This window comes from Callithrix jacchus, chromosome 7 (genome assembly GCF_049354715.1).
Source record: "Callithrix jacchus isolate 240 chromosome 7, calJac240_pri, whole genome shotgun sequence".
NCBI classification, from domain to species: Eukaryota; Metazoa; Chordata; class Mammalia; order Primates; family Cebidae; genus Callithrix; species Callithrix jacchus.
The window spans coordinates 113,533,957-113,548,174 of NC_133508.1; the positions used below are offsets into that span (position 1 = coordinate 113,533,957).

The 14,218-nt window shown below is 38.0% G+C and overlaps 1 protein-coding gene across 4 annotated transcripts in view; it reads left to right on the forward strand.

Annotated features, from left to right (window-relative positions):
• ST6GALNAC3 (ST6 N-acetylgalactosaminide alpha-2,6-sialyltransferase 3) overlaps positions 1-14,218 on the forward strand; it is a 580,668-nt gene that overhangs the window by 244,172 nt on the left and 322,278 nt on the right. For 3 of the 4 annotated variants that reach the window (XM_002750988.6, XM_054236433.2, XM_035251922.3), the window contains exon 2: positions 11,891-12,085. The exons of the other annotated variant lie outside the window; for it this stretch is intronic. In XM_002750988.6, the coding sequence (XP_002751034.1) occupies positions 11,891-12,085 (195 nt within the window). The remainder of the gene's footprint in view (positions 1-11,890; positions 12,086-14,218) is intronic. 4 annotated transcript variants of the gene reach the window in all.

Genomic DNA, 14,218 nt, shown 5'->3' on the forward strand with positions numbered 1-14,218 from the left:
CCAATGCAATATGAAATTCAGAATCGATAGGAAAACTGTCCTACTTAGAAATTCAAGTGTTCCTGGGACAATACTATTTATTATCACCATGAGACATGTGCTCTAGCAAAAACTCTGCTTGTGTTTCAGTGAAAGACTTTAATATGTATATGTTACTTTATCGCGGTTCAACTTTGACCTCTAAGAGGACACTGTACATTTTTTAGAGAGATGCTGGAAAGTACCACAATTGATATCTATGTATGGGAAAGGGTGGGATATGCCTGCACAAGCAACATAATCTCAACCATGTTCGAAAAAAGAAGGGTTGTTTTTATCTTTTACAGGTGCAATCTTGACAAGAAGAAAAACCTCAAAAAGGTATTTTACACTGGAAAATTCTGATGTCTTGGGCAGCTCCAGGACTGTTTGTCATCCTTTCCTTATGGACTTTTGGTTTTGCTTCCTTAAGGGTATGGGATGAGGGATAAGTGTTTAAAATAATCCAGGCACCATTTCTGATTCTTTGTTCCCTAGGATGATGATAATTGTGGTGTTGGTGACCACAACAGCGACAACAATGATACCGCCATATTTCACTAATTATTAAAATGTCTTTCCACATTTTCACATATCTAAGAATACTTATACTCAGTATTTCCTTGCAGTCACTATCAGCCTGCAACAAAGTTAAATTCATCCACAGAGGATTGGTGTTATTTCAGATGGTCAACTGGGGACACTACCAACTTGAGACCCCATTTAAAATTATTTGCTGAGGTTTTTGTTTTTTTTTTTAAATCATACTTTCAGTATGAACTTGTATCAAAAACCTGCATGAGTACCTGCTTGTGGTTCAAATTCTCAGGGAAGATTATTTTACCTCTTTCTCTTCTTGCTGTGCCTTTCTGAATGGAAGCTTTATTTCTGGCATATTCAAGCACTAAGGAAATAGCTGTTTGGTGTTTCAGCTTTTTGCATAGGTCTCTTATTAGACTCCTCATCTTATTTTGCTTTCTTATTTTATTTAGCATAACAGTGTAACTAACAATTGACGGTCTCTTATAGTTGATGAACTACTATAAGGATAAAAGCTAACATTTACTTAGCACTTTCCTTTTGCCAGGCAGTGCTCTAGGGGCTTTTTATATGTGATAACTCATTTAAACCTTCAATAATGATACTAGATAGATACTCTTATTTTCTCCAATTTTAGGTAAGAAAACAGAGACACAAAAGTTCCACTGTGTGCCCAAGTTTGCATGTATTGACTCACTTAGTGTTAGCGGTGAAGGGTGTCCAGGTTCTGGGCGTTTTGAACAAAGAATTGCACAAAATACACAAATAAAACCAGAGCAAAGTATGAAGCAGCAAAAGCAGAGATTTATTGAAAATGAAAGTACACTCCACAGGATGGGAGCAGGCAGAGCGTAAGGGGCTCAAGGGCCTGGATGTGGAATCTTTTCAGGTCCAAATACCCCTCAAAAGGTTTCTCATTGGCCACTTGGTGTTCACCTCATGTAAATGAAGTGGTGATTCAACCACTCAGAGGCTGAAGTGAAGTTACAAAGGTCACAGTCTTATGCAAGCTTTTTGCAAGCAATCAGAGGCTGGAGTGATGTTACAAAGTTGCACCTCTATGCAAATGAAGACTTGGTTGGCAATCAGTCTAATTGGTTGCAGACAGCTATTAATCAGAGGCTGAAGTAAAGTTTCATAGTTCACACTCCTATGCAAGTATCTGATTGGCTGCAGAAAACAACCAATCAGAGGTACTTTCAATTTTCCATCTGCCACCCAGAGAAGATGGGGGTTTGCAAAGGGAGTAGTCTCTGGTCCTTTAGTTACCGAACAGTGGAAAATTAGGGTTTTCCTTTCAATTTAGTTTTAGGAAGTCAGTGTGAAATGGCCTTAGTTTCCCTGCCTCCAGACCCTATTCTCCTGCCTCATTAGTGTAACTTGACCACTCTGAGTCTACAGGTACACTCCTGGTGAGAATCCACTTTTAGCTCTCTAAAATACTTGGCATAATACCTGATACTTGCTGAGTATACAGTGAGCTGTTGCAAGTCCCTTCTGCTAAAAAATAGGCTATTGTCCTTATCAGAAGAATAGGATACTCTTTTGTTATCTATTTCTCATTCCATGATATGGGAATCTAGCTTTACATGTTGTCAATCTCAGAGAAGAGGTGATTTTCTAAAAAATATGGATTCTTGTAAGTCTTTTCATTATGTGCCATATAAAAAATGTTGCTCTAAGCAGATTTACTAGTTTACCACCTCTCAGATTTACAAGTTCTATCAGGAAATTCAAAGCAATTTCTAGTAAAATGTCCAGCTTAACAAATCTTTAAATTTTCTCACTTCTCTTTGTATTTCACACCCTAGCCCTCTACCTCACTTTCCCACCACCTTCACCTCAAATCTACACAGAAATCTTAAAGTGAGGTGAATTAAGAAAAAAGAAAAAAATTGCCTTTTTTCTTTTACAGAAAAACATATTTTTATAATAATCTGAAACTGAAACTTTTAAAATAATTTAGGACTTATATTTAGAAAAAATAACATTCAATCCCTCTGCCCTTCCTTCTTTCTGTCCTTCATTCTTTCATTTATTCCACAAATATTTACTGAATATTTTCTAAGTTAAAGACATTGTGCTTGATACTGCTTTATGAGATATATTTCTCAGATTTTGTTCATGACCTCAAGAAATTTTCAAAGACAAAATTAAGGGGGAATCCTTCTCTCCCTCTCTCCTGTCCTTTCTTCCTCCTCTCTCCTTCTTCCCTCTTTCCTCCATCTTCTTTCTCCACCCATGCCACCATAGTCATTTTCATCATTGTTGGGATGGCTCTGGCAGGACTTCCTCCCTAATGACACCAGGACCACCAGAATTTACACTTATGCTCTGCTTCTATGTCCTGAACACCTTGAAGGTAAGAATGGATTCTAAGAGACAATCTCATCTTGTTTGGAGTGAAAAGACAACAAGCAGAGGTTTGCAGGAGCCGCATACAACCAATGAAGCCTATAAGATAGCTGAGAATTAAACAAAAGCACGTGTTATGATTACCTTCATTGTTCCTGGTTCGTTAGCACCTCCCTTTCCTCAACAGAATGCCAGGGGCACAGGAGTGGGATGTGAGTGAGGGCAACAGGTGGATTGGAGAACATTTCTTCCCATAAGTAGTAGGATTTGATGGAAAAACAAGTAACTTCAGGGTAATAAAATGATGGAAAGTTCTGATGGGTCGAGTCCATATCTGAGCTTATGAAGGGCAGCCTTAGGCAGCATAGCTGGTGCTAGAATCATTGATATCATCAAGAAAAGAGTAGTAAGATGAATGCCAAAGAAGATCACTTTGGGATAATGGACAGCATGACAGAATCCAGGAGCCTAATGAAGAAGATGTGATGTGGTAAAAGAAATACATTGAGAGTAGGCTTTGAATAGGGCAGAAGAAGTGGAACTAGAAAGGCAAGAAGAGATGTGCTTATGGAAGGTCCTGTATATCATACTAAGGGTCTGTCCTTACACTGTAGAGTCCAAAGGGATCTAAATGTGGGACAGGCAGGGTCAAGTCTGATTTTAGAAAGTTCAGTCTGGAGGTGGTGTGGCCAGTGTTTGGGGGGGTGGTAGAGACTCTTTCAGGAAGGACAATATCAAGAGCAAACATGGACTACTTCATCAGGTATCACTAGCAGATATTAAATTATTGGTATAAAAACCAGCTACTATTACTTTCAGATTGGTCTTTCTTTTCTTAGTCAAGGCACTTAGTAGGAGAATCTAGTCCAGATAGAGTGTAAATGCATGAATAATCATCATAGTCTTACCAGAGGATAATGTTTAATGTGTGTTATCAGTTAGAGAAATATTTATATAATCTCAATTTTCAAGACAAAGAAATAGAGGCATAGTGAGATGAAGTGACTTGCCCAAAGTCATAGATTGAGAAAATGGTAAAGATGACTTGCACTCTGATATTCTGCCTTTAGAGCCCAGCCCACGTTCTAGTGTGTGAATTAACTAAGTTATTAATTATTATTTGTACCAATGGGAACATTATCATATAACTGGTTCAGAAATGTTAAAAACTGGTACTAGCCTTAGGTAGATTTTGTAATGCAGTTTGTCAATAAGCAAAATACCTAACTTGTACGGAAAATTAAGAGGCTGATGTGAAGCATGATAATTACATTTACTTTGAAATCAGCAATTTGTGGACAAATTTAATTCATTTTGCCCAACTCTGGCTTCATTCCCAGTATTGAAAAGACAACTACAGGGTACACTTGGTTAGCATCAGGGAAAATAAAGCAATTATTTTCCAGTTTCTGCTAGAGAACACTAAGTACCCTTTGTCAGTCAATGGTATTGACTCTTATTGTAGGCAGTGTGTAGGAACCAATCTGATGGAATGGGTATGTCTCCCTCATTCAGCTCTGCAATCCAGTCACCCTTTTATTCAACAAAGACACAACTAAACAACAAAATGTTGGTAGTTAAAAAAAAAGTTTAAAAGTAATAGAATGCCTTCAACTTGGTAATCTACTTTAGAGCACATGTCAGTATGCCACCTTCAGACATGGTCATAATCAAGTCAAAATTACAAATCCAACAAACAAAACTCAAGGCAAGAAAATTCTCCTGGGTACCACTGTATAAAGTCTTCTGTGCAAAAAGTGAGTCCTAGAGAAAAATTATAGTTAGGCAACATTTCCTGAGGGACTTTTTTCCCGAAGGAGATTTTGTTTTGGCTGCAGACATTATTGAGAAGTTCAAGTTAACAGGAGGATTATGAATGCGTCAGATGACATAATAAGAGGTTACACTGAACTTTCTAACATCTATTTTTAAATTATAATAGAAAAACTCAATGAGTTTTTAAGATACCTGCACATTTTCCCATTTTATTCAGGGAGTGGATTTAGGTTTTTCTGGCCTGACTGGATTTTTAAACTGCTACAACATGACATGAAAATAATCATGGCTATATTCACTGAGTTTGATTCATTTGGCCAAATTGTGAAAAACATGTTTATCTTTTCAGCCTCTTTAGCATATTGATTCAGTATATCTCACTTTATAGAGAAGAAAGAAAGCAAAGATTTTCACAAGATAGAGCTGAAGACTGATATTGAGTATATAGAATGAAAGAAGAGCCCAGAAAGCAACATCTCTCAGTGCGGCTGGACAGGTAGATACACATAAATGTGATCCAAAGGGTTAGTTCTGAGTATGAGAGCATGGGAGCCTGGGGCCTTCCTTACTTACCCATACCCCTCACAAATGAGTGGGGTTTTTCCTAGAGTTTACTGTAGTTTAATAAACAGGATACGCCCAGAATGTGGATTCAACAGATGAAACAAAATGAATGAAGGTTTTATTTATATACTCTGTGCTTTGCTACTTCATCTTTGTGCAAATGGCAAGAAGCTTTATCGTATTCAGGGAGAACTAGATTTGGAACTTGGTCAGTGGCGCAAAGTAGAAAAATAACATATTGATGACACAACTTTTTATATGGGAGAAGAATTAGCATTTGATAAAAATCACAAAGAAGCAATGGGCAGGGACTCATCAATGTATGAGGTGACTGGGCATTGGTACACATAATACAGTTGACATTGTCTTTAAAATTTATTGAATAAATGATAGCATATGAACAAAAGCATATACCTTTCACACTTCTTCACAAATTATAACCAATGATATAAAGGTGTGTTTTTTATTTAAAAATATTGTTTAGTGACTACTTGGTCATTAAACAATATTTTAAAATAAAAAATGCACCTTTATACCATTGATTATAATTTATGAAGAAGAAAACCAGAAAACCAAAAAAACTAGCAATAGACTGGATTAAGAGTTAAAGATTTTATTTTGTGGTTAAAGACTACTTCTACAGTAGAAAGAATAAAAACATATACATATTAATATAGATTGCAAATTTACTAGGTACAGATCTTTGCATTTGCGTTTTCTCCTGAAATAATGGATTCTCTGTGGGTTTCATTTTGGAATAGGTATTTCTGCTATGAAGTCTGATAAATGATATTCCCACTCTAAAGAGCAAGCAACTAGCATGCCACATTTTTGATGCATATTTTTGCAGCACAGAGGGGATTAAATTCTAAATGTCTCAGCTGTTAAAGGCCCCTTCAGACTTGCCCAAAATGAGAACAAAGAAGGAGAAAGCTTTCCCTACAGCAATTCATCAGATCTATTTGGGCACAGTGACATTCTCTCAGAACTTGTATGGATAAGTTACACTGAAAAGTTCAAGGGTTTGCAGCTGCTTGGAATTATTGGAGAAAAATAATATCTCTGGTTCTTAGGCATTTCACGTGGCCTGACCAGTGCTCAACACTGGCTAATGTTCACTGAGGATCTAACAATCAGTAGTTATATCATAATATCTTCTGTTTCTCAAGTGCGCACTATGTACCTGGAACTGTGTTCTGCATTTTCCACCCATTGTATCATTTAATATTCATGCTTCTTATCTTAGGGGAATGACTGTTTATATTGCATATGTGCCAGTTTTTTTGCAGTATGAAAAATTTGTTGAGCTGAGTGTTATACATTATAAACTGACATGTAGTTACTGTTGTTTAATCTAATTGGTGGTTGTTGAATCTAAAAGATGTTCTGACTACTTCAATAAAGGCAGCAGCAATCACTTCCATAAATAAATCATTAGACGTTGAACACATGTGTAAACAGGTAGAGTCTTCTAATTTGATGAGTGTTGATGGACTCAAAACAGTTACTAGAACAAGCCATAGATGGAATACATTTATTGATGGAGTAAGTCAGACAACTTGAAACAAGGTATTGTGGTGTGTTAAATGGTAATTCAAATAAAATGAAGTGACTGATAACATTTTCATTTGTTTGGAAAGTGGAGAATATTTAGAATTACAAAACATGGCACTTTTACATACATTTGTCCTTTCATTATCCCATTGTAGGGTACATAGGACAAAGGACTGCATCCAACTTAATTTATTTGGTATATTATCTTTTGTTTTATGATTTTAACTCTAGCATCGTCTCCTACCACTTAGAGCCTATGTATTCTTTCGACCAATTGACTTGAAGGTTTCTGACCAAATTATGGCCTTTCAAACTGTTAATCCCTCTGCCTGGAATGCCCTTTGCCTCTTCTCTTGGTGAGGCCACCTCGGTCCTCAGGACTCTGTTGGAATATCACCACCCAGACAAACATTTCCTTACCTGTTTCTCCTGTACCCACCCTTCCTCTGAACTCTCACAGCACCCTGTGCACATCCCCATTAGCCTCATTTGACACCTGGTATTAGAGTGTTCTATTTACTGGCCAGCTGCAGTAAGTTGTGACTCTTTGGAAGCATGGTGTGTCTTTTATGGTTTTATTTCTATTGTTTCAGCACCTAGCCAAGTCTGCACAGAGTATGAACTCAATGAACAATTGTGGCTTGAAGATGTAAATTCTTTAGTACGTATTGCATGATATCCATGTGATACATGCAGGTATATCATGCATATTAGTACTTTGTCCAACTCCCACATCCCTACCCCCTGCCCCCACCCCCACACACACATTCTCACTGCATTCATTGATGTGTAGACTTCTGTCTCGTCCATGGTTTTCATTGTAGTTGCTGAAGCTTGAGGTCACAATCTGGTGGAAGTGACTACTAGAAGGCACCTGTGCATTGTATTCTGTTGTACTTGTCATCTGGAGCACATAGTGTGCCTGAAGGTATGCCTTTCCTAGTGGAAAGGAAATACTAGCACTATGAGTACACTTTCACGCCAAATAGGAAGAAGGGCAAAGAATCGAACCAGGCAATATAACAGAAATTGGGTTGGGGACGTGAGCTGTGGAAGGAACCTCTGTCCACTGCAGAATACTACTCCCAGTGGCTCACAGAGGAGTCAGTGTCTGGCTTCAGCTCTCAGGTTGCTCCCTTCACCCTCTCTGTGCTCATTACATGGTTCCCTTTGATAGAACATGAGAGGCAGACATGGATTGCCAGGAAGCAGGCTTTTACAACTGTGATTTCATTGTGTTTTGAAGTTTCTCTCAAAATGGTTGATTTATTTTTCTCTCATGTATGCATTATGTATGTGTTGCTGCACACAACAGTGGATTCAGAACGGCTGTCCACGTCTTTGTGCCTAAACCCCAGCTATGCAATGTGATGCAATGCAGTGACCAAGAGAACCAGATTGCTGTGCTGGGCTCAGAATAAACAAGAGCACAAATCCCATCTGGGTCTCCTTCAAAGCAAACTGCTGTTTTGCAACAAGCTACCAAATGACGATTAAAAAAAAAAGATTCTTACCTGTTTACTTAATGGGTGACTGGCCTCTTTGCTTTTATTTAGCCATCTGTTCTGGTCTATGTCCCTTTAAACTTGTAAGATCCATCACTTCATTTAAGCTGTTACCTTGACACATTGCAATGTTGTGGACATAATGATTCCACAGAGGAGCAAATTAAAACAGTTTTTCATGATTAGAAGGTTAAATGAGGTAAGGCTGTGGTAGTTAGTGGTGAGATAAGAGGTGTGAGGCGGCAGAGCTCAGGGGACTTTCAGGTGATTGGAAAATTAGGCTGGTGAGACAGAGGGCTGGGGCTTTTACAAATTATGGGAGGTGAGCAAGAAGCAAGACTGCCTTTGGGTATCACCGACTCCTGGAGGCTGGTTCCACTGCCCACACAGAGGCTATGGCCCTAGCCCTGGGAGAATACAGGAACTGCCTTCAGGTTTCTTGACTTCCCTGGGAGAGTCTGAAGAGCAGAAAGAACTAATTCCACCAGGTAGTAGTAAGCTGAAAACACAACAACAATAAACATTTTGGTCTTTCGCAGACAGTTCCGTGGCTTTTCTTAAGTTCGAAGAAGAATCATGGGGGCCCAGCCCAACTATATGAAAACAGATTTTATTGTCTTTACCCTGTACTTCATGGCTTCAGCAATGCCCCTTTTTGCTCTAGACTTGACCTTCCACCTGACTCCTTCACAGTCCCTGAAAACTAGAAAGCGAAGAGCTTTATATTTTTTACTATCTTAAATCAGTTCCTGCTCTGACAACTCTGGTTTCTCTTGATATGATCCATAATATCGTAGTCACCTAGACTCAAAATCTGAGGCATCTCTGAATTTTCCATCAGCCACTTCTGTCCTGTCAGTAGCCCAAGTTCCATTTCTTCCACCTAAATCACGTTTCTCACATTTTTTCCCACCTTGTTATTTTCTCTGCTTCTACCCTAGTTTCCATCCCTCATTACCTCTGTCCTAGGCAGTTGGGAAATAGCCTCCTAACTAGTCACTTTTACTCTCTCCCTGCCCCAAAGCATCTTAAACACTGATGTTTGATCATAACTCATGACTGTCTTCTTTTTCTTATTATACTTTAAGTTCTGGGATATATGTGCAGAATGTGCAGGTTTGTTACATAGGTAACACGTGCCATGGCTGTTTGCTGCACTATTCAACCCATAACCTACATTATGTATTTCACCTAATGCTATCCCTCCCCTAGCCCCCTACCCCCAATGGGCCCCAGTGTATGATGTTCCCCCCTCCCATTTCCATGTGTTCTTATTGTTCTACTCCTACTTATGAGTGAGAACATGTGGTGTTTGGTTTTCTGATCTTATGTTAGTTTGCTAAGAATGATGGTTTCTAGCTTCATCCATGTCCCTGCAAAGGACATGAACTCATCCTTGTTTATGGTTGCACAGTATTCCATGGTGTATATGTGCTGCATTCTCTTTATCTAGTCTATCATTGATGGGCATTTGAGTTGCTTCCAAGTCTTTGCTATTGTGAATAGTGCTGCAATAAACATATGTGTGCACATGTCTTAATAGTAGAATGGTGTATAATCATTTGGGTATATACCCAGTAATGGGATTGCTGGGTCAAATGGTATTTCTAGTTCTAGGTCCTTGAGGAATTACCACACTGTCTTGCACAGTGGCTGAGCTACTTTACACTCCCACAAACAGTTTAAAAGCATTCCTATTTCTCCGCATCCTTTCCAGCATCTGTTGTACCCTAACATTTTAATGATCACCACTCTAACTGACATGAGATGTCTCATTGTGCTTTTGATTTGCGTTTCTCTAATGACCAGTGATGATGAGCATTTGTTCATATGCTTGTTGGTTGCAGATGTATAGACCAACAGAACAGAGGCCTCAGAAATAACACCACACATCTACAACCATCTGATCTTTGACAAACCTGACAAAAACAAGCAATGGGGAAAAGATTCCCTATTTATTAAATGGTAGTGGGAAAACTGGATAGCCATATGGAGAAAACTGAAACTGGACCCCTTCCTTACACCTTGTACAAAAATTAACTCAAGATGGATTGAAGATTTTAAATAAGACCTAAAGCCATAAAAACCCTAGAAGAGAACCTAGGCAATACCATTTAGGACATAGGCATGGCCAAAGACTTCATGACTCAAACACTGAAAGCAATGGCAACAAAAGCCAAAATTAGCAAATGGTACCTAATTAAACTAAAGATCTTTTGCACAGCAAAGGAAACTATCATCAGAGTGAACAGGCAACCTACAGAATGGGAGAGAATTTTTGCAATCTACCCAGATGACAAAGAGCTAATATCCAGAATCTACAAGGAACTTAAACAAATGTACAAAAAAAAAAACCAACCTCATCAAAAAGTAGGTGAAATATATGAACAGACACTTCTCAAAAGAAGACATTTATGCAGCCAACTGTCCCCTTTAACGAAACAAATAAGCAAACAAAAAACAAATGTCTTTTGGCTTTACATAACCTAGCAAACTCAGTATAGATGTATTAGCTTGATATCTGAGACAATTCAGCATATAGTTATCATTTGTGTTCTAGCATTTTCTCTTTCTTTGTACTTCAGTAGGGCAAACTACTGTGTGGCGACGAGTAACTCTATGTATTCCTGTCTCCGTGCTGTTTCCTTTGTCTAGAAATCTCTGTTCACAGATCCCTATCAAGTGAAACACATGCATTTTATGAAGCTCAGTCTCAAAAACATCTTTGCTTTCTCCCATCTCAATCAGATGCAGTTGTTCCTGCTTTTCTTCTACAGCAACACACTTAGAGGAATGTTCTGCTGCTTGGCACAATTTTTTTTCCCTCTCATTTTTTGAATCTTACTTTTGCACATCGTATAGCACAAGCAGAATTTCCTACTCATAGAGGGTGCTAGATACAGAAACAGAAGAATGAATGATAGTGATACTGTGTCCACAAGAATGTGAACATCCATTCATTTATTTATTTATTCGTTCATTTGTTTCACTCAAGTGTTCTTTGAATGCTTGTAGCATGTAAGGTACCATGTTAAGAGCCTGGGATACAGAGATTAAGATGACACAGTACATTCCAGTTCTCTAAGACCTCGCAAATACATGGAGGAAAACCACATAAATAATTGCACAGTGAAAAAGTACAACGATAGAAGTGTCTTTAAAGTATGGGAGTGATGGGTCTTTACCTCTGTTAGAGTGGATAGGTTGGGGGTCAAAATATGGTGGTGAGGAGAAGATTGAGCAATTAGAAAATGTTTCCTGTCATTGGAAATGTATGATTTGGGTTTTGCAAACTAAATAGGAGCTTACAAGGAATATAAGGAGATATGGAAGGGTGGAGAGGCAATGGAAGAGTCCAAGAAAGCAGCTCTGCTTGCTCTCAGCAGCCCAGCACACTGGGACAACCTGGTCACCAAATAATTATTTTCTGTTTTCAAGTAAAATATCCTGAATGACAGAATCCTTTGATCCCTATGAAAGAAAAAGAGGAATAAAGGAAGCTCTTTCTGTGACTGCCTTTGGTTGAAAGTCATTCATTCTTCTTTTTTTTGTTGTTTTTTTTTTTTAATGTTTTGTAGAGAAAGTCTGTGATTGCTGTGAGCTTCATAGCAGCGTTCCTTTTCCTGCTGGTTGTGCGCCTTGTAAATGAAGTGAATTTCCCATTGCTACTAAACTGCTTTGGACAGCCTGGTACAAAGTGGGTACCATTCTCCTACACATACAGGCGGCCCCTTCGAACTCACTATGGATACATAAATGTGAAGACGCAAGAGGTAAGACCTCAGAGAGTTACCTAGCAGTTGGAGAGTATCCATGGTAACGGCTTTTCTTTAGGAGCAGGAGGGCTTCCAACTCACTGAACTTACTCTCTCTGCCCTAGAGAGCTTGCTTGGGTCCCTGATGACATCTTCTGTTTTATTATTCTTAGACTTTTACTGACAAATGTCTAAATCTGCCACCCCTACTACATTAAATCTTCTGATTCACTGGCTTCATATGGAGTCAAGGAAGCAATTACTTGTTTTCCTGGTGGTTTGTGACATAACGTACATATCTCTCCATTTAGAAGCTATGATCAGCAGTTACCAGCTGGAGAACTGGCTGGCTTGATTTCCTGTAGGTCAGCTGGGTGGGGAGAGCTCTTTATAGAACTTCAAAAAGGCATTTATACTCCTTAAAACTCTGTAATCCTTAGACCTGGAGCTAGAAACGGCCAAGCTGATTTTAAAATTTGCAGTGGCTGCAGAGATAATGGGATTTAAAGAGTTTTCAAATTTAAAGGGGTTAAAATCATATAAATCCTATAATCACTGAACCTTTAAATCTTTGTAGCCAATTGGTAGTACAGGATGGAGGTATATTGACAACTAGAAAGTGCACAGTATGCTAGCACTCTTGCAAGCAAACATTTGCCTCAAAAGTAAAATAAAAATAATGAACCTCACAAAATATGTGATGTATATAGAAGTGGTTAATAAAATTGTTTTCACTCTTCATTTCTATGGAGTGGGATGAATGTGAGTTTAATATTCAGATACACAAAGTCCAAGCCTGTTGGTAACAAAGGTACAAGCTACCAGTGTGTCTACATCACTAGACAGAGTCTTGGATCAGATCCCATTGAAAGGTCATTTTGTAAAGATACTAGAGGGTAGAGTCATGCACGGAATGCTACTCCTATCCTGAGAGTTATTCTTAGCATTCTGGGAGAAGGCTAAGCCTGGTCTATCTCCTTTTGTAGGGAATCTCATATCTGAGTCATTGCTTCTGGTTTACTTTGATTCTTCGAAAATTGTTTCTGTATCTGCAGGATTTACAGGTTTTTAATTAGAACTTTGTAGTTGCAAAAAAAAGCACCATTAATAACACATAAATTCTTAGGATTGTTGTTTGATGTTTATCCTTTAATTGGTTTTAAATTAAGTTTTTAAAGTGTCTATTGCTTGAATTTGTTGAGTGTTTAGTAAATTGATTACCTATCTAAAAATGTATATTTGAGGAGAGTTTGTCTCACTCTTGTCTTTTGTTACTTTTATTTCTTGCTGTCATTTAATATTCTATAACTCTGCCGTACAGTGTTAATTCACAAGTGCCTGTCACAGGTTGAAAATGAAACATGTGACTAAAATGTCTCACGAATTATTCTCATATGGGAAATCCCGTCAAATATCAAAGACCCCTTCATTTGTTTAAATATTAATGAATTGGATTTTGGAGTGTGAAAGGACAAACTGACCTATGGATGCAGTTATTTAATTGGTTATATTAACTAGACTATCTGTGAAATTATTTTGATGTACTTTTTAATATAATGACTTTACAAAAGAATGTTGAATATTATTTTGCTCTTGCAAAGGTTATTTCTTAGAAAATATAGTTACTGGAAAGAATTTGGGCTCTGGAGGCATACAGGCATGGTTAGAGTGCCATTTCTAACACTTAATGAACTTAAGCTGTCTATTTGCTTTGGGGTAACTTCCTTAACCTCAGAGCCTCAATTTCCTTATTTTGCAAATAAGGATAACAACATCAGCCTAGCAAAATTATTTCGAGGGTAAAACAGGTCAAAGCATATGAGGTTCCCAGCTCCAAATTGCTATTCAGTGAATGAATTTCTTTTGCTTTCCCTGGCCTTTCCAGGATGGTTTGAAGTGTTCAGTATAAATAACATCAAATTATCCAAGTCCCGAGTACCTGAATTTATATGTACATTTTAAAGTTTCTGGCCTTGGGGCAGTAAACACATGTAGGAGTTCTCAATCTTATTAGTCATCATGGTTTTAGAAATTAAAGCCACATTGAGAAAAAAATTACAAATCACAAGGAGATACTAATATACACAAAATTCCAGATTGGCAAAAAATCAAGAAGTCTGACAATACCAAGTGTTGGTGAGGATGTGGAAA